The sequence below is a fragment of the Stegodyphus dumicola genome, chromosome 8 (assembly GCF_044657685.1).
Source record: "Stegodyphus dumicola isolate Sdum_Otavi_A_Nest chromosome 8, ASM4465768v1".
In the NCBI taxonomy this organism is placed as follows: domain Eukaryota; kingdom Metazoa; phylum Arthropoda; class Arachnida; order Araneae; family Eresidae; genus Stegodyphus; species Stegodyphus dumicola.
In genome coordinates, this window is record NC_140775.1 from 124734187 (window position 1) to 124756642 (window position 22456).

At 32.5% G+C, this 22456-nt stretch overlaps 1 protein-coding gene across 3 annotated transcripts in view; it reads right to left on the bottom strand.

Moving 5' to 3' along the window:
- Positions 1-22456, bottom strand: part of LOC118194405 (putative sodium-dependent multivitamin transporter) — a 75768-nt gene that overhangs the window by 46689 nt on the left and 6623 nt on the right. For 2 of the 3 annotated variants that reach the window (XM_035365563.2, XM_085822374.1), the window contains exons 2-5: positions 20212-20277; positions 11229-11348; positions 5659-5813; positions 3521-3661 (exon numbers count right to left, since the gene is read on the bottom strand). In XM_035365563.2, the coding sequence (XP_035221454.1) occupies positions 3521-3661; positions 5659-5813; positions 11229-11348; positions 20212-20277 (482 nt within the window). The remainder of the gene's footprint in view (positions 1-3520; positions 3662-5658; positions 5814-11228; positions 11349-20211; positions 20278-22456) is intronic. The other variant, XM_035365565.2, reaches the window with a different exon arrangement.

The window sequence follows — 22456 nt, forward strand, 5'->3', positions numbered from 1 at the left end:
TCTTTCAAACCCTATATGCCCGAGAATCCAGTAGTGAAGTACCAGCAGCCGTACCTACGGTTCCTTAAATTTTTGTCTAGACTTTGATTCATAGATAAAAAATTCGTAACAGCATCTCAGGTCAACACCATCCTCCGAGGAGGAAACCATATGGAAGAAAGAAAAGGAGAAGCAGGAACAGAGGGAAAGGGGTAAACAGCACTAAGGCCCGCGGTCATGACATCCTTGCTGACCAAATGTGATACTCTGAGGGATTTGAGTGTGTAGCACTTGTTACTCCCCTCATCAAGCTCAAAACTCAAGTAAGTACAGACTGTTGTTTTATTGAAAACTGAGGGAGCAATTTTGATAACACATCGAAATTACTGAAAATAAAGGAATACATAAAAAATTGAAAATTTTTTTTCTTATTTAGAAATAAATAATATTAAAATTTCAGTGGTAAAAAACTTGAAGAGAAAATTTAAAATGGGCAAATATAATTAATTGTATTTGGGGATGCAACTTTGTTTCGGAGATTTCGGGAAACTTTAAAATTCCGCTATTTTTCTTCATAAAGTTCGCCACTGGCGTTCAAAAATTTGTTTAATAATTTCTGAATGCTATATAAAATATTAACATTTAATCTTTTTCAATGTTATGTATTTCTACAACAAGTTGGGAGATCATCCCTTTCAACAAGGGTATCGTCGCGAAAGACCATGGTCGCATTTGCGTTTTACACGGTTAAAAGCATAAAATCCTCTTGCAGCAACCCGTTTACCAGGATATGAAGCTGGGTCGAACTCCAGAATTCAGTAGTATTACCTATTTTACCCTTGTATTGAATAATTGATCATACCGAAGCACACTATGACTATGTAGCTTAAAGCAGGAATCATTCATTAAAAAGAGAAACTCAACTGAGAAGCCTATTTACTGATGGTAACCGGCTCGTATTTACGTTACATATGGAGAAAACCTCCGATTCATTAGCGTTACATATGAAGAACACCATTAAAAATCTCATGGATCCAGCCTGTTCGCCAAGAACTGGATGCGTAGTGAATAACTAGTGTTCGGTTGGGGTCACGAGTGCGTCTGTTAAACTTCACGTTAAAATTCAAATTCAGTTAAGTAGTTAAGTTCAAGTTAAAATTCAAATATTTCAGAAGTAATTTGCAGAGAGATACGTCTACATTTTCAGTTTAAATTAAGTAATTATTTAGTATTTGAATTTTTTAACGAAAATTATTATAAAATTAATAAAGAAGTGAAAAACTATGGCAGAATAGATAGTAACTAGTAAACCCCGATTCTTTCACAAATCGAAAAAGAGAATGCGTGAAACTCTCTACGATACGAATTGCATAAGAATGGAAAGGTTAAAAAATGCAATATATAATATAATTCAATTTCACAACATATCTCAGACTTTGCGCAATAGTGAGTTGTAAAGTTGACAAAATTGCTCAACTCGTGATAAAGTAATCAAAAGCTTCACTGTACACAATGTTTTAAGTAAAATCACAACAAACATTAATAAACATTGATCAGCTATGTACGGTTCACGCCACAAGCATTTGTTTTTCCGTCATCAACTTTTCTAATACAGTGGGTAAAAAAAGTATTGGCAATTGCATATAAATGATCATATTAGCTAACAAAGGAAATGCTTGACAATTTTAGGTGAACATAATGAACACAGGAGGTAATAAACACACAAATCCTAATGAAACTTTCGTTTTAATATGCTTTTTACACAAATATACAACAAAAATGTAAATTTGCTTGTCAAAAAATTATTAGCAAGATCATATAGCAAAATGTGGGAACAAAATTTAATACTTTGTATTCATACCTTTTGCATTTATAACAGCTTGTAATCTTTTTCTCATACAGAATACCAAAGTCTTCGTTGTACTACTGGGAATTTAGTGCCATTATTGCAGAAGTATATGCTTCAGCTCTTCTTTACACGAAATTTTGTTTCCTGACTTCTAGGTCCAATTTGTGCCATAAATGTGCAATTGGATTTATACCAGGGCATTGAGGTGGTGTCTTTAACTGGCGAGGAACTTTATAGAGTAACTACTTCTGGGCGAGGTTGGCTGTATCCTTACGGCCATTGTCCTGTTGAAACACGAATAATGTTCCTAAGCCAAGACTTTAGGCACTGAAATTCAAGTTATATCGCAATAAGTCAGTGTACGTACATGCTGTCATAATACCATCAAAGAAGCACAGATTACAAACTCCATTTCCTGCCATACAGCCCCAAACTACGACGCTTTCTCCACCAATTTTCACAGGTTGTGGTTATATGCTAAATTCCAGCTCGGTGTTTGGCTTTCTCTACATGTATTGTCGCCCATCACTCCCAAAAATTTTAAACTTCGTCGGAGAAAATAACAGTGTTCCATAACTCGTCTGATAACTTAACATGAGATTTTGCAAAATCTAATCTTTCTCTTTCCTGTTTATTTCTGAAATGAAAGGTTTCTTTCTAGCTGCCCTTCCTAATAACTCCCTGCAGGTATAACATTCCGTATAATCTGTACACTGAAAGTTTTATGCGGAGTATTAGCAAAACCTTTGGCTAATTGGGGTGCACTTATTTTAGGGTTTTTTCCTAACCTCTTTGATAATGCCCGTTATCTCTTGAAGGAAATATTCGAGGCCGTCCACTTCTAATCTTATTTTCTGTCGATCCTGTCTCGTTGAACATTTTTAACACTTCTAACAGTAAATAGCTTAATGTTCAGTTGTATTCCTATAGCACGATAAATTAGCTTTTCATTTCTGAGCTGAATAATCACTTTTTTTTAGCACTAACATCCAACTCTTTCGACTTTAAAGCCATTTTATCACGGTATTAGCAAAATAACGTTTTAAAAGTTTTGAAGTAGCACTGCAGACTTTATACTAACAGGGTGTCTTATCGGTCTAAACAGGAGACCTCAACATAACAAAATTTGCATAGCAGTTAGAACTTTGCCAATACATTTTTGACATCGAAATTTACGTTTTTGTTGAATATTTTGTATAAAAGGCATATTAAAATGAAGATTTCATTAGATTTGTGTTTTATTACCTCCTACGTTTGTTATGACGAGCTAAAATTGTCAAGCATTTCCTTCGCTAGATAATATGATCAATTATAAGAAATTGCCAATACTTTTTTTATCCACTGTATAAGATTCGTCTCGTGTTCGGTTGCCAGCAGACGAATAGGCTACTTGGGGATTTTGTCATATGTAACATAAATCCAATTAATTTCCTTTAGAAAATTACCTCTTAACAACGCCCTTAACGCAGATATCCTTTATGTCGTTCGCATACTGAAAATTAATTTATTATGCGTCATAAAATTTCTATACAATCAAATTTCATTATCACACGCATTAGTCACCTGAAAAAAGAATTAATTTTTTACGAAACTTATTGAAATTTAAGATTTAAAAACGCATATGTTGGTTGAAACTAAATACAAACAAAAGCAGTTTGATTCAGCAAATCACAGAGAAAAATTGCAACTGACCATCTAGCTTTCTTTGCAGAACTCACAGTTAAGAGTCTTTGTACCTGCAATTGACTGGCTCCGTATGCGGATAACGTGGTGAAGAATCCGTACAAGAATATGTTGATGAACGTATAACGAGAAGTAAAATCCATTTTGAATCTAAAATCGGTAAAACAAAATTAAAATAATTAATTTGAACCTTAAATGCTATAAAAATATATAAGTAAAGAATACAATCAACAGTGATAATACTCTTAAAACGTAACTTAAAATTTACAATAGCTTTCAAGTAGGAACAAAAAAGCAATACAATAAGAAAAAGAATCCTTCTCTTAAAATACAAAATGCTGTTTTTTCAAAACAACAAATACAGAATATCCGATAAATTCAAAACATTAAAAATGTGATGAATCAGTGTGAAGCTTGCAATTCAATATGTATCACAGAGATTTTTTTCGTGGGGGCAGCTTAAAATCAATTTCAGTTGAAATTTTTAGTTGCAGAAGGCGCTATAAAAGAGCTGTAGTTAGGGGTTTTAGCGCCCAGGGGCAAATGAAAATCTCGCGCCCATCCTGTTTGCCAAGAGTAGAGCACATTTCATTTTAAAAATTCGCAACATCAGTTTGGCGACCACTGGATTCTACACTCAGGGACAAATGTCCCTTCTTGCCCTCTTTAGCTACGCTAAGTCGTTTAAAAAGAAGCTGCTCATCCAAGAGGTCATGATGGACTGCTACATTATTAGAACTAATAAGATACTTGTCACTACAAATGAATAAAGACTGTATATCAGAATATTTCAGTTTGTTCTTAGAGCACGGTATGAACAGCATCGTCTATCGTGGAAAATTTATTAACCAAAACCAGTCTGCTTTAGTCTTCGCGTGAAAGCCGCACTCTGGTGCTTTGATAGTTAAATTTATAAGAATTTTTTTAGTATCTAAATTTAGAAAGTACCATGTATTCAACAAAGACATTACATAGATGGAACATACATATAATTTCATAGCTTTAAGATGTGATACATTGTATATCGTTCATTTAAACCCGCCAAATGATTCCTTTTTTACGGTTTGCCGAACTACGTTTTAGATTACATACGCCTCCGCTGTTCTTTCCCCGCAAATGAATTACTAGCGTCTTTAACTGAGAATTCAAAGCAACTTACACTCGCTTTTAGCTGCGTGTATTTTATATAATTAACTTAAATATTGACGCATAAGGAAAAGTAAATGTAATACTAATTAAGTGTTAATGATAGTAGAAATATTATTCCAAATAAGTCAATCCAATCCCAACGAATCTTAAGTGACGAAAGAGGCAGAATACCTAAAATACTCGAATTTTAGGTATTTTATACCTAAATATACGAGTATTTTATACCTAATTTACAAGTATTTTATATACGAGTATTTTATACCTAAAATACTCGAATTACGTGTTTTTTTTCTTCGCCATCCCAATGTGCTAATCTTAATAAACTTTAATTTTTCAACTTAAAATTTTAAAGAGGTTAATTTTATTCAGACTCAACAGAAGCTTTCATCAAGAAATAAAGCCACTGTTGCAATTTTAGGTGGCATTTGGATCACTATTATCATCCCATGGAGACTCTGAATGCTAGGTCCTGGATGTTTCTAGCAACTCATGTCATACTATGAGATTTACAAATGCTATGTTGAGCATAACTCTAGTTGTCTTTTAATTGAGATATTTAATATCAGGTGTTAAATTTTGAACTATTCATTAAAAATTTGAAATGCTAAGCCAATCTTTCTCAAATTAAGTTGAAAGAATGCTGTTAATAAAATGGACTAATAATTAAAATTCTTAAATCTTAAGATTTTTATTATTGCATCATTTAATTAAAATTGTAAGATTCAATAATTTTAATTATATATTTTCTTTGTTAAATTTTGTGTCTTCTTAATAAATATGGATGTATTTTTAAAAGTGTATTCTTAAACATATTTTTCGAATTCTGCTTTAAAATTTTTTATATTAAATACTTTGTCTTACTATTATTTTTATTTGTAGAATTCGAGGGATTGAAGTTTCAAAAGTTTAAAGAACCTTTCAGGAATCGTATTCGAGAAAATTTAAGATTCATCCCACCTCTAAGCCAGCAGTCTAGAAAATAATTTCTTTCTACTTACTCAGGAATTATAAGTCTTCCACCTTCTTGTGAACGATTCCAGACGGTCTCTAAGCCTCCAACATCATAGCTACCTTTCGCAACCATCGCAATCAACCCACCATACATGAGCAAGGCTTGCAGAACATCGGTCCAAAGCACAGCTTTCATGCCGCCCTAAAAGTGAAAAATTCCTTCATAATTAAAAAATATGTTACTTTTCTATAAAATTTGTCATTACTAATATTATCTCAAAACTGGATGCTTTACCTAATTTAATTAGTTATTGTTTAGTCCTATCACAATTAGGCTTATTCATAAGTCAGTGAAACATTATTAAAATTCATGAAAAAGATACGCAATCGATACCAAATTTCATTGTATTTAAATAAAAAATGAAACTGAATCTCCCCCAAATGCTTCCCAAACACGTAAGAGTTCTAATTTTTGATGGTATGTAGATCTTTATGCATCACTGGTAGGCAATGGCGCAGATAGGGTTTTCAGAGCGCGGGGACGACCGAGGACTTCACGCCTTTTCCAGTTTGCCAAAATGCAAATGGGAAGGGAAAGAAAAACCTCCTCCTTAGGATTTACTAGGAAGTGTTGAAAAGCTATCTATGCCATAGTTGAATGAAAGCAGCAATAATTTTCGCATTCTATAAGACAGTTATTTAGCTCACTACAACAGAGATAATTTGCGAGAGTATCTCAATTAAAATAGTCCATTAAGCATAAGTCCATTAAGCATTAAGCAGACAACAAGAAGATTTGTTAATGCGCTGGTCTTGTTAGAGTTACATCATTCGTGAAATTGGTGTCGTGAAGAAAACAACGCGCGGAAAAAACATCGCGGTACAAAACAACGTGGGAGGAAATAAAGCGATGTAGAAACTTTACAGGTTTAAAACATCGACGTACAAAATATCGAGGTAAAAAATAAATAAATCACCTACAAATTATCGCATGATGAAAAACATCAAAGACATACATTTTTTAATTGTAAAAAATTTATGATGATTTTCGCGTAATAATTTGCGAGCACGAGAAGTAATATTTTTAACAGTTTTGATACTTTTATAAAATAGTACATAATTTTTACTGAAAAAGCAAAAAAGAAATTTAATCACTCAAAATATGGAAATTGGTAAACATTAATGCTATGTATAGCAACTTATAAAATTTTAGCAATATGTCGCCAATTATTAGAAGTCATTTTTAATTAACCTCTTATACAAAGACTTATTAGTAGATTTCCATAAAAACAGTATAAAAGATTATAAAGAAAATGATACTGGTAAGTTAAATGACGTTAATTGCCATATATAGCATTAATTTCTCCAAATTTTTTTAATGCTCAAGTGACCTTCTTGCTTTTTCAGTAAAAATTTATTAGTATAAAAATATGAAATATATATAGGAATAAAAATATTATTTGTTTCTTCTTGCTCTTTTCATTTTTTCAGTCAGGAAACGCATGTCTGCCATATTCCTTTTTTTTTCTTTTCTTTTTCTCTCATGATCCTGTGTACGAATTTTTCCCTTACGTTATTCTTTCCGCAATGTTTTTAGCCGTAACCATGTGATTTTTTTATCGGAATGTAATAAAGGATGTGCTTCCACTTTCCATCAATCTTCAGGCGCTTAATAACCGTTTCATCAAAGCTGTGAATATCATCGAATGTGATGAAAATATTTATGGCACAGACATACACTCTGCACAAGAAAACGGAGAATAGTTCTATATCTCCCGTTCTACAGGCCAATTGAAGAAATTTAATTTGCGTTTTTCATGTCTCTAAAACGCAACTTAGGATAGGATATATATTAGTTTTATATACAGTATTGTTCTAACACATGTATTTTGACAATCGGACTTTTTTTTTTAATGACACCAATTTTTGTCCATACTCCGATTCTACGACTCAAATTAAGCTAATTCGGTAAAAAACTTAGCGACAAATTTAAAAATTCATGTTGGGCATCTTTTTTAATCTGGACTAAGAATAATTCACTTGGAGAAATTCTTAATTTACAATAGACTATTTTTCCTTTCTCTTTTTTTCACTGCGCAAGAGCGGGAAAAAAAGGTCCATTGTTCAATCTTTCAAATAATTTTAACAAAGTGCGTGAAACACATTTGGCATTATTATCGTTCATAACAAATATGTCAAACTTCAGAACGCGCCAGTATATAAATTCAAGGATATCTTCAGAAATTTGGGATAAAAAAAACTTATCTTTTTGCAGGTGTGCCTTGAAACACGTCTACTTTAAGGTGATGACAAAAACTTTTATGGGTTATTCTGAAAAACATTTTTTGAAAAATTTATAAAAATTGCTAAAATAAGCAAACTTAAAAAAATAAATTAGATAAATAGCTGGCAATTTTATTTCGATTGAACCTAAATTTCGAACTGTGAAGGAAGGTTTGGTTTGGTTTGGTTTGGTTTATTGAGGTTACGGCAAAGCACACTAGGGCAATCTGCCTAAGGGGAGGGATGCCTTCGTGGTGGACTTTCTAAAGGAAACTGGCTCGTATACACGTTACACATGGGAAAAACCACGAAAACGCCCATGCAGCCAGCCCTTTCGCGGGATTCGAATCTCGGACCAAACTACCAGTGTTCAGCGACTTTACCGCTCGGCCGCTGGTGGGCCTGGGAAGGAAGGAATCAAGTACGTTTACTAAAACGGAGATATTAATAAATATATACCAAAGTCAGTAACATTAAGGAGCTTTGGGAATTGTTTTAAAACTACTCATGCGATTTTTACAAAACTTGGCACTTTTGCATAATTCAAGTCATATAATCGAAATATGGAAAATACTCGGTATGTCATTTCAGAAAAAGTCCGATCTTGTGCCAAAATACCTGTCATGTTAGAACAATGCTATACAAGAATCTAATAAACACCCTAAGTCGCGCTTTCGAGGCATGAAAAACTCAAGTTAAATTTCGTCCCTCGGCCTAGTACAGCGGAAGATTTAGAGAACTACCACCCACCCACCCCTTTTTGCAGGATGTGCACCTTATGACAAAAAAGGACAAACTTAATATTAAAAAACTGCTGGTGAATTTTTTTTTATTTCAGTCTAATAAGATTTGGTATTTTTAAAATCTTTCACAGAATTGTGAAGAATACTGCAGGTTGAGATAAATCTTGCAATCAAAATTATAGTCCTATTAACAGAAAATCCCTTACACTTTTTAATGATTTTGGTCAACCTTATAACTGAAATTGACCAGAAATATTAAAAAAATTGGAAAAAATTTTGCACAGAGGAATAAATCATCGACTACGGTAGTCAAATTTTCAGAAACACAAACTAGCTTTCATTTTTTTTTTTTTTTTTTTTTTTTTTTTTTTTTTTTTTTTTTGAATATGAAGTATGTTCCTGCATTTTCAAAACAATATTGTCATTTTTCAATATAAGCACGGTATAGAAATCTAGGAATCAAAATATATAAGGACACAGTAACAAATATCGTTTACAACAGAGCAAGAAATTCTCAGTCACCGTTTTCTACAAAAAATAGAACGCCAAATATTTAATAAAAATTACATACTATTAAAACTTCGCATTAAAAGCAAGGTTCTCAAAGTTTTTTATCCGTAATGAATAAAGCTTTAAAATACGCATAGTGCTCCTTGCCTTCTTTCGAGACTAGTGGTAAAGCGTGAAGCCATATGTACTACATTTCTTTACGAAAGACATTTATCTCATGGAAACGGAAATTTGTCGTGACTGAAGATGAAGCATTTGAATCTATATTTGAATGACTTAATTAAAAGCGATAAATCTGCCATCGTAAAACAGGATAAAGTGTCGAATGAAAATTTCAGTAAAAGTTTTATTAGAGCTAGGTTTCCAAACAGAAAAACTAAAATTATAAAAGATCCAAAGAAATCTAAAAATGGGCCTTGTATATTATTAAAACAATATTTCAACATCATACTTAAAATATCAATCCAGATTTTTTGCTCTCGCACAACAAAACTTCCAGAACAATGTCACGTCAATATCTAAATTTCTAGGGGGAAAATTGGAAAATGAGAATTGTACAGCATCGCATTATCGCATATTCCAGCAGCCTCATCTGGTGATTTTGCATAGTGGGTAGTGTGGTGTATTTAATTATGACAAAGCACACTAGGGCTATCTGCCTAAGGGGAGGAATGCCTTCGTGGAGGACTTTCTAAGGGAAACTGGCTCGTATACATGTTACACATGGGGAAAACCACGAAAACGCCCATGTAGCCAGCCCGTTCGCGGAATTCGAACCTCGGACCGAACTACCAGTGTTCAGCGACTTTACCGCTCGGCCGCTGGTGGGCTTTGCATAGTGGGAGCAAAGAAGTTGATTGAGAATATTGAGTCAAAATATTGTTTTGATAATAAGCAGAGTTCATTTTTAAATTTCTTTCTATTTTTTTTCTTTCTTTTGGCATTTTACCCTGTGGCTTCGTTAGCTCACTGTGCTTTTGGACTGCTAAAAAAAAAGCATTTCTACGTGCTGACCAATGGTAACTGACAGACTGCAGAAAGCAGCAGAAGAGAACTGGGAGAACAATTCTAAGATAAATTAAGAAATGCCATTTTGTCACAAATTAAAATGCAGATTAATAACAGTTAAGGAATAAAAATAATATTTTAAATAAGCATTTGCCTATTTGGAAATCGATTATTTTTTAAGGATTTTTTGGCACAAGATTACAACTGAGCTTAGACTTGTATTAAGTAAACTTTCAAAATTTTTTATATTTTTCAGTCTATGAAATGTTTAGGATCACAAAATTTGGTCGTAAACCCTATCACATTGCATTTAAACATAGCCTATTGCTTTATTATATAAACTTTTCTAATATTATGCCGGAATATTGTGCTTTATATACCCCAATACGCCATTGTGTATGTTTCTCAATTAAAAAATGAATAGTGACTAGATAAGACCCACAGAATCCAAGTTCAAAATCATCAAATGCTGGTTGTTAGAATTTGAATTTGTATTATTGTATGTGAATCTGAATTTGTATTATTATATGTAAATTTGAATTATATTAATTATATGTGAATTTTATTTCCAGAGGACGAGCTAGCTACGTGGGAGTTTCCCTTAAAAAGTTCTCTACGAAGGCATGCGTCCCGTTAGACAGATAATCCTTGCGCTTTGACATAATCCAAACAATTTTAACCAAGCAAGCAGATGTAACAAGGCGAGAGCGTTGCGCTGGTGTTTATCTTCACTTATACCATAAATAAGAAGTCTTATGAAGACATTTTAGCCTAAACACATTATTAAAGCTCTAAAAACTTTTTCGTGTACACTGTGCAAACACAAATACAAAATCTATAAAAAAGTTATAAAATACAAAACAGTTTTATTGCAAAACCTAAAAGAAAATTTAATGCATGAGAAACCAAGGGCAATATCATTTATGATAACAAATCATAGTCTAATAAAGCACAAAACAAACGTTAAAGTATACTAATTAATTCTATGCTAACAAAGTACAATTAATTTCAAATATATAGTTCTGTTATATATTTAGGTATGAAACTGTTAAGGCTAGAAGTAATAAACTTACCAGCGTGCAGTAAAATGTACAGACGACGCCAACGGAAATAACTGATGTCCAAATGGAGAGATTTGTCACAGCACTTAAGGCTAATGCTGGGGCGTACAAAATTACCGCTAGGTATAAAACCTAAAAAACAAGGAAAAACATAATTTATGATTATGATTTAAAAAACACTTCAGCATATTTTAGGTTTTAAATTTGATGGCTAAATTAGTATGATACACTAGTTTCCAATAGTTTGAAAACAAAAACTGATGATAACTCAAGAAGTATGCAACCAAATTGGACGAAAATTAGTGATAACATTTGATACACCATTAACAACTTAAAACCAAAAAAAAAAAAAAAAAAAAAGTTTTGGTACTTATGTATTATCCCGTCTAAGTAGTGCGATTTAGCGCCAATTATGGATGACCACTTCCTTTAGAATTCTGCAGTAACGAGTGGCAACTGGCAACCGTTGCCGAAATTTCCTCGGCTAATACGTAAAGTACCAAATTTTTTCCAGAATATTTACATTTTCTGATATCGACAGAATCATAAAATTTTGGCATACAAATTAAATACAAAAAGTGTCAGTAGTGAGTATGATCACCTCGAACAGCAATACATGCCTGACAGCGATGTCTCGGGCTGTTTACGATGCTGTCAATGAGCTGCATGGGTAGCAGTCTTCATTGATTAGATAAAGCAGAGTTTCTTAAACTGGGGGTCGCGGGACCTGCAGCAGGCGGTCGCCAAAACTTTTAGCAGTTTTGATATTTCTTTAACTTATTACATTATAATTTTACAATTACCAAATATTTTTACACAATATATCTGAAAATAGATAAGGCAATACAAACAAAGAAAAAAAAACGAAAACGTTTCGACGCGTTCTTTTTATAATATAAACGTTCATTTTATTTGCTTTGCACGTGATGTTGTCATTTCGTCTGTTACTTATTTAAAATTTTCACATTGTTCTTTGTCTAAAAATTAAAGTTTATGACCTAAAACTGCAATAATATATTAAAGTGAAAAAATTGAGAGTTTCACTCTCGCGTGTGTCAGATTTGCGCAATGCTTATGGCGTCCCACAAAATTTTCGTAAATATTATGAGGCATTGGGGTTTGCGAAGAAAAAGCTCAGTGATAAAAAGGGGTCGCGACTGAAAAGAGTTAGCTCTGAGATAAAGCAATACTAAGCACATCTAGGGTTTGGGGAGGGGACTGGAGGCCAGCAATACGCCTCCCGAAAGTGTCCCACTCATGTTCAATGGGATTAAGGTTGGGAAAGCCTACTGGCCATTCTATTTGGACTACAATTTCTTTTTCCAGAGATTGATGCATCAGGCGAACAGTGTTAAAGCTAGCATTATATGCTTGGAAAATGAAGGCAATTCTGATTGCAGCAGCATAGGCACGAAGAATAGGATCCAAAACAGACATAACATTTCAAACTAATTACTAAAAGTAGCTATATTAAAGACAAAGTTTTTAATCACTAAAAATAAATTTTCTCTAAAATTTGAAAGCATTTCAAAATTTTGAAAATTCGCCGAAGCGGCGCTGCATTGCTAAACTCAATTTTTTGTGCATGCTTTCAACCGTCAAATAGACTCGACTCTACAACTAATTTTTTAAAACTGCTTACTCCTCAAATGAGCAGAAGCACTTGCAATTTTTTGTGTACAACTTTTGTAACTTCGCAATTATAACATTCTAGTTGATACAAATAATTTTAGTACTTGATCGAAATAGATTCATCAGTATTTTATCAGATTTGCTAAATACATCAGCAGAATGTTTTCGCCTTTATTAGCTTAGAGACTCCTTATTATTTACATACGTATATTTATGCAATAGCAGAATTCCACTGCAAGTGATTTACATTTGGTGCGTAAATTGAAAGTTTTCATAATTTTTCAGTCTGATACTTTTATTAAATTCGTAGTATGTAATTGTTGTAAAATATAATTTTTGATCATTTCTTCATATATATATTCTTTCATGGTACCATACATTTAATCCATAAGGATTTTCAGACCTCTACCAAATATTGGTAGCATTTTTCAAAACCGAAATTTCTACTTTAGTTCTTTTTCTTATTAAAATAGATTAACAAAAACAACCTCTCCTGCAAAACAAAATCTGCAAAAATTGTGATAAAAGCGAGAAGAAACGCTAAACCGAAAATAAATTAAGTGCTATAATCATAATAAATAAAATATACGCGAATGAAGGCATGCAAATTAACGCATATGTTTATTATTTTTTTCCGAAAATCGATCATTCGGAAACTCGGAGATTTGAAATCCCGGAAAAGCGTCAAACTGCGCGGCATTGCCAAACATGTTTATTTGCATATTTTTTCCTTCTCTACAACACTTAGCAGCTAGTTTTTTATCGCTAGATATTTTAAGGTACACAGATTTATTATTTTTTTTCCTAAAATATTGACAGTTGAAAGTTTACAAATCATCCGTCTTAGTCACGAATACTTAAAAAGCAAGAACTTCACACTCTGGAAGAAACTTATGTACACCTACTGAGTTTTCCTTTCGAAACTAAAATTCCTGCTTGTAGAGAAGAAAACTTCTTATACGAATTCTACTTTTAATCTAAATGAGAAAACAATTAAACATCAGTAAAGACTTTTTCTAATTGTATATTTTCGTATACAGTATTACTCAAAACACAAAAAGCCATCTTTGCCTTAGATGTATTTCGAAAACTTTTTCCATCCTTTTCAAATATGTAACTTAACGTTCACCTCTTAAAATATGTAATATAAGTTAACGTTCACTTCTTAACTTTTCCATTAAAAGAAAATATAACTACTTAGTTTTAGCTAAAGGGGTGGTACATATCATATTATCTTTTTTGTAGGACACTTGCATCATGTTAAATGAACCAGTATCTGCCGATACATCCTAAAAATGTCACCCGATTTGTTTCCTGTGAGCATTCAACCCTAGAAACTGTTCCGGATTCTTCCAAGAAAGATGAATTTATTTACTAAACTATTTTTCTTGTTAATTCTAACCTAAGGGAGTGTTGGATGGCTTCTTTTTAGCCCAAAAGTGTTAGTATCAAAGCACGATTTTGCATTGTTTCACTTTTCATTTGAGTCTGTTGCCATTCGGAAAAACGTAAGATATTATTCTTTATTTACCATCTGTTATTAATTAACAAACTATTTAAAAGCAATAGATGCAATTCTTAAAAATATTTCTTTATTGTTTAATCCAATTGATTTAAATAAAAATGTATTTAATTCTTGATATATCTGATTAAAACATTAAGTATTTTTATAAAACTGCATTACACTTTTTAATGTTTAGAAGATACCTAACGTTCCCATGTCAGTTTAAATCTATATATTCATCTAATATCCTCTTATAATGTTTCGCTATTCCACCTGGGCCGCGTCTGTGGATTATCTCTACAGATAAGCCATATTAAATATTAAAAGAATCCTTTTGAGCGATCGTTAAAATCTGTAGGTACCTTTTCAGACTTTTATTTAGCGACAACTTCAGATTAATTAGGTTGATTTGGTTTATTTAATTATGGCAAAGCACACGAGGGCTATCTGCCTAAAGGGAGGGATGCCTTCGTGGAGGACTTTCTAAGGGAAACTGGCTCGTATACACGTTACGCATGGGGAAAACCACGAAAACGCACATGCAGCCAGCAAGTTCGCGGGATTCGAACCTCAGACCGAACTACCAGTGTTCAGAGTCTTTACCGTTCGGCCGCTGGTGGGCTCAGATTAATTAGAGCAAGTGCATACCTGCATTTAATGGTTTCTTCGGTAATCCTTTTCTCACGAAATATTCCCTAGACAACGTCGTCTCGCGTTAATTTTTACCGTTTTTTATTGTCCGTTTATTAGTTTTGCCAAGAAACGAAACAGAACCAATCCATTATATTTCAAAGAGTATGATATTTTCAAATCAAAAAATTTGCCTTTCATTCAATGAAACTCTACATGACGGATGATATACGATGGAAGTGTAATATTAACAACTGCCGACGAAGTGTCAAATGAGAACGAGAACTGGTTCGACAGAAGTCATTTCCTTTTTCTCAGTTAGCAAATTTCTCATAGAAGCAGTGACAAGCTGCGCAAAGCAACATTCCGACGCTATTCTGAACGAGAATGTTAAACAATGCTACTGGAAATCAAAATATCCTGTTGACATCAAAAATGTATTCCATCGCCAAAATGAGTCAACAGATTACTGGCGGGGTATTGGCGGGCGCAGGTTAACACACAAGTATTTAAATATTATACAGAGTTTTAAATTCACATTCTTTTATTATTATTTATTTGATCCCGTTTGCTTTCATTCATTTTTAATTTTAAATATTTCTACCATACATAATTATATGTATTTTATTAATTTTAGAAACAGTTGTCTTGGCCTCATGATCGCGCTTTCAACATTAAAAAAACAAAACCCAAGTTCAATTCTGTTTATGTAATAACACTGAACTGCGTGTCTTTCGCAAAACGTTTCCATTAATCTGAAGTTTCAAGACCGATTCAACTACTTCCATACACATCTCAGTTTTCACTCATGACATACTCATTTATGATAATCATGGTGATGAAGTAATCATATTTATTTACCCTAATGATTTACACTCACTGGCTTAGTGTTATTTGCACATTTCATTACACGGTTATCTGATCCGACTATTAGACAGCTTAAAAAGTTATAAGCATGACTTTTATCTTAAAAGTTATAAATACTTGCAGATAAAATATTTGCAGAATAGCATGTTTTTATCTTAAAAATTATAAACATGTCTTTAGATAAGGAAATGTTTATAAACTTACTTTATATTTCGAATGAAACAGAATAACAAGTTATTAATTAATGTTACATTTTGACTCGGCTATAAATGCACATATATAAGATAATATTGATAGATATACCTTAAATTTTAAACAGCAACCGCAGAACTACAAATTAATGGTACTTATTTTGCTTAATTATTAATTAGTAACAGCCGTTTAGGATCGTTATCCAAAATTCTCAAAAGCGAACTAATGTTAACTAAATTTATTTTGATATTCAGGTACAATGTTTTGATAGATTTATAAATATAAGTCTTTTTTAAAGCATGATTAATCACTACGTGTGAACACGATAACAGTAGAACTAACGTAATTTTTCCATTTATAAAACGATGCGATTCACATCTATTGAATTATTTTAGAATTAAGCTAGTATAAGATGCGAATTCTTAGTACACATATTATACTGTAACATGTTGCACACTTTATATTTTTTCTCTTTCAAAGACCACATTTTCTTCGGCATGAAAATGATAGAGTCTCTGTAGCTCCAATTTTTAAATATTTCGAAAAGCATATTTTTAACATCACTTTTTCGTTAATACACAATTTCATGTAGATACAATGTACAATAATATTATAGTACAAATATTTTCATTTGAAAAGGGCAAATTTATTAGATAATAAAGTTGAAAATGCATTGGCTTATTAGACTAATCTTATAAAATTTAATAAAGGAAATTTTACTAAAATGAAACTTTTAATAAGTACATAAAATACTTTTATTGTGCTGTAAAATAAAAAAAAAATCTGAAAGCTTTCAGATCAATGGGAAACGTGAGAACATCATGCCTATATCTACTGCGATATTTAATATCCTAAAACATGATGTTTGTACCCGCTATAATAGATAACGCCATGAAACATGCACCTGTACAACTATGTATGTCATGTAATGTAATACATTTTACTTGAGCTAATTTAACGCTGAAAGGTAGGAATGCTGTTGATGCCGCCGATTGTGGCAGAACTTGCACTATTGGCTGGAATCACAATTTCCCCACGACTCGAGAACGCTGGAAGGTTTTTGGTTTTCTAGTTAGTTTAACAATCTCTATTTTTGCCATTTTTAAATTCATGATATTGATATTTCCAATTTCGAGAACATGTTTTGTCTTGAAATACATTGCGCAGCATTATGCGAGGTAAATGATATATCAATATTTAAATTAAATGGTATCGAAGAAAATGAAAAAACAAATTTTCTCACTATTAAATAAATTAAAAATACTTTGGAACACGGAAGGCATGTTGGGACTATGTAACAGCCGTTTAGGAGGACTATGTAACAGCCGTTTAGGTCTTGGCTCCTCCTTTACCCTTGTGTTACGATTAAACTTCACGGTTGCGGTGCCGTGCGCTACAATATAACAAGTGGTAAAGTGTCTCATTTCCGCCGCTCCGCATCTGCGAGTGCAATCCAGAGCTGTAACTCGAGAAATAAACTGTTTGAAATTAATCATTTCTTGGCTTATTTAATAACTTCGGACGAATGGTAATACATTTCGCAGAGAAAACCTTTTTAATTAACAACGAACTTATTTATTTAGCATTCTAAACATTACAAAAAGAACAACATTCCGTGATTTTTCAAGCTCAAAGCAAAATATAAAAAACCTAACTGTTGCCACAAAAAATCTACATTTATAATGGCAAAAAAATCTACATTATAATGCCACAAAAAATCTACATTATTAAATTATTGTGTACTAACTTAGTTCGTACACGTTCCTAAACATAAACAATGTCGTTGTTAGGCGACGTGTGCACCACGTTATTTTCATTTTTGCGATAAATGCCTATCGACATGTTGTTGTTCACGTCGCTCGCGGTTTGAGACAAAAGCGTCTCCACGTGCGTGGCACGTCTTTTTTAGCGCAAGTGGTTAATAGTCTTACTTCTCACTTTTTGTTTAAGTGGGGAGAGTATATTTGCATTTGTAGAATCTTGCATTCTCCTAAATACTCCGAACAGTTACTTGGTCCATACACTATTTTCTAACTCTTGTTCCACTATCTTAGGTACATGATAGCCCAGGATACGAACATTAATTACTTTATTCTCCTGTATTACCACTATAGACCCCAAGAAAAATTAAATGTTAACACATAGTATCAGAATGTACAGAAATTTAAGTAAAAAAAATAATATTTATGGGTTACAGTATTTTGCTTTAATTCCTCAATGTAGATACGATTAATCTCTTCTTTTTCAACTTAAAAATGAAACACTTTTTTCTTTTTTTAACTTTCCAGATTTAAAATATCCGGGAAAAAGTGAATCATTTCAAATATTTTCTTGAAAAAAAACGTAACTTTGTTTTCTTTCTATCTAAAACATTTATTCGAAACATAACGGGCTTCTAGTAGGGTTGTGATATTAAAATTTTATTTAAAAATAAAGATAGAAAATAAGGCCAATACAAAGCCAAATGAAAATATATTTTTCGTAATATCATGACATAAAAATCTTCAGTTCCAAATTATCAGTGTCAGCCCCAATGAAATGAGCATAAACTGCGAATTAAGCTAGTAATATAAAAAAAAAAGCCAGGCGAAAATTTCCACTATTGTTTTGGCAAATTTTAAATTTTGTGACTTCGCAAAAAGTCAAGTTTTCCGTAAATGTCAAATATATCTGCATATTTCCATTTTCCTTTTTTTTTTAGTCCAAAGGGATTTGAATCCCGAAGGACTATTAGTTTCGTTTTGGCATTTTGCGTCGAACTCATAAATGTCGGTTCACTTTTCAAACTGTTGCCACAAAATGTTAGAGTCCTGCATTATATTTGAAGAAATTAAATAATGAAAAATCTGCATAAATGTATGTATATTTCTCGTATTGTGATAAAACAACGGTACATAGAGTCATCGAATTTTGAATAACGTAATCCTCCAACGAATATGAGCATGTGGAAGACCAAATTTGAAATTTGAAATTTGTTTTATGATCGATTTCCTATTTTTTAAAACTTTGACGAATTTTTGATTAACAAACTCAAGGATTTCAAAGCGAGCAATGGCAACGTTGTGCAGAAAAAACATTTTTATCTGCAGCGCGTGAGTCTCTGTATCGGAAATTCTAAAGATATGCTCGTTTTAAAACTATTTTGCGATATTGCTGTTGCATTGGATCTTATGGTTTAAGTGCGAGGAACATGATATTTAATAAAGAAAGGTAACACACAAAATGTTAAAAAACGCCCCTTTGGACGTAATTTAAAATCTGAAACATTTAATATTTTTTTTTTTTTTTTTTTTTTTTTAATTTCTATTTTTAACAGATTAATTTTTATACTTAAATTAATGCCGCTTTCTATTTGAAGTATACGTGAAAAACACGCTGCAAAGCTATCCTAATTCCAAATCAAAACTGATTCTTTAAAAAAACCTTCAATTTTATTAATATTTCGCAGGTACCATGAAAAGTCGCTTTCTAAAGTTACATGAAAATTTCCTCCTTTGCCTTTCAGCCCCGATAAACAGGTTCGATGCATATTTTTTTAATTTGAGTCATTTAGTGAAGAAAATCTGTATGTACAATATAACACAACCCACTTATCATTTATTTAAATGGAAATCAATTTTAGTTAGCGACGTTGTTTAGCTTATCATAATTTGACTGGTTAGAAAAGATATAATTTAATGCTTAAACAGTTACATAATACCGTTATTATGTAGCTAGACTTTCTCTCCTTTATTTAGGGAAAATGTCAGTGCGAATACTTAATGGCTGCTCCTACTTTCGTGAATTAATCCCAGGCGGCGAATTTTCACGATTTACTCCGGGACTATACCGCAAACGTTTCTTTTCCCCGCCTTCCGCATCGAATGACTACTCTAATAATAACAGCATAACATTCCCGTCATGTCTTACTGTATAATGTAATCTTTATATCGCATTTTTTAAGCAATAATTTAGCCCCCATTTCTATCATAACAAAATAATCAAGAATTACATTCTTCTGAAGATATAAAAAAGAATTTCCTATCTATTACGCCAAGGCAATTTTTGGTGTTTAGCTAAGATAAAGTTTCAATCACTACGGTCAATGAATCAAAATCTTCATTATAAAGTTCAACTTCAATCCATTAAAGAAATCAGCAACAAGTTTTAAAAAGAAAAATAATACTTAACTGATTGAATAGAAAAACTCAAAGAGCACATAATCCGAAGAGTCCTTCCGAAACGCTTTTCAAGGTACTAGAATAAAAAGGTAAAAAGATCTTTATAGACATAAGTAACAAATTACCGAATACACTCACGTAATGCCTGTACTTATGTCTATCCTCCTTACATTCTAGGTTAAATTTTAAGAAATAAAACTTTAGGTAATTATTTATTTTGTAATATAAACTGCACTGTAATTATCTGTGAGTTTATTTATTATTTAAACAGTGTAATTGTTCTATCTAATATAATAACTAATTTTTTCTTTTCAATCTGCAGTTTAATTTATGAAAATATCGTATCAAAGATCTAACCAAATTTTAGGGAAAAAATATTTTATTTTCGAGTAAATATAATATTATAACCTCCGCATTAGCATTTTTGCGAAGAAAAATTGGTACTTACGTATTGACGCAACCAGGCCAAAATTCGCATAAATCGCCAAATTTGGCGACCCTACTTACGGCAACCCTACGTGTTATACGTAGGTTTTCGTAAAGAAATTATTTTTCTTACTGGTTAGATTGAATGCCCTGAAATACTTTTAACTATGGGTATTTGGGATCTGCCTACGAGTGAAAAAGATGCTGTTGAATTGTTGCAGGGATATGGAATTATACCGAACGAACGTACTTGTAAAAATTCTCATAAAATGAAACTGTATTTCGGAAAGCAAATCTTCTGGAAATGTAACGTCGAAAAGTGCAATCAACATTTGGGTGTGAGAACCGGAAATTGGTTTGAAGGTAGCCGAATTTCATTTGTGACAGCCGTGCGCTTCATTTATTGTTGGTGTAAAGAGTTAACCTCAATTAAATTTTGTGAAGAGATGGGAATTGCTGACAAAACTGTTATAGATTGGAATAATTACATGCGGGAGATATGTGCCCTTGAAATGGATGAAAAAGAAAGAAAGCAAATAGGCGGCGAAGGACTTATTGTGAAAATAGACGAAAGTTTATTTTTAAAAAGAAAAAATAACACTGGGCGTGTACTAGCACAGCAATGGGTTTTCGGCGGAATTTGCCGAGAAAAGAAAGACTTTTTTGGTTACTGTACCTAACAGAAGCGCCGTTACCCTCATGGAAAACATTTGCGAAAATATAAAGAAAGGAAGCATCATTTATTCGAATTGCTGGAAAGGATACAATACAAGTGAGTTGGAAAATGCTGGATTTCAGCATGGAACTGTTAATCACAAATATAACTTTGTGGATCCCAACACGGACGTTCACACACAACATGTAGAGCGCATGTGGGGCTCAGCCAAATGACGCAACAAAAAACAGAGAGGAACAGCCCGTCATCATCTTGACTCATACCTTATCGAATTTATATTGGCGCCAAGCTAAAGCTGTTAATGGCGAAGACGGTTTTCAATCAGTGCTAAAAGCAATAGCCAAAAGATTTCCGCCGAAAAAATAATTCTGCAACTTATTCAAATTCGAAACCGGAAGGGTTTAATTGCTATTTTATATTTTAAAACAAAATAATATAAAAAACTGTATTAAAAATTATCTGTAATTAATAAATGTACATTTTCTTTCTATTCATACTTTGTTACTCAAACTTACAAATCGCGCCAACCTCGTTGCGATAATACGTAAGTACCGAAAAGTTTACCGCTGAGTTATTGAGCGAGTTCAAGAAAAAAGGTGAATGAACTGTGATTTTCTAGTAGTTTGAGTAAAATTTGAGATTATTTTAGGATTTTGAAAAATTTTACAGTAATGAGCATCTCAGATCCAATTAATGTAACTAAAGGCGAGCTACCAATAGCTAAGCGGATGAATCTGCTGAACATTAGTAATTCGACTAGATTTCAAACCCCAAAGAACAAGCTCGCGGCGTAGCTGTTTTCGCTGTTTCACCCATGTGTAACGTAAGTAGGAGGAGCTTTCTAGGAAACGGAAGTTTCTTCCTAGAACATCCGTTCTGAAAGCATGATTCCCCTTAGGCAGATAGCTTTCGTACGTTTTACATTATCAAATAAATTTAAATTCAAGATATTGGAAGATGATTTTAATACTGGAAGGCAATTTTCCTAATCCAGACACGAAAAAAATAGATCGTCTCTATGTAAGTGACACGAAAAACAACAGTTGTCCTTGTACATACGGTAAAAAGAGAAAGTGTGCCTGTAGCATATTAAAAAATGATTGTTAAGAAACAGCTTCTGAATGCTTCCTGCTAGCATAAATAGCCTTGGAAA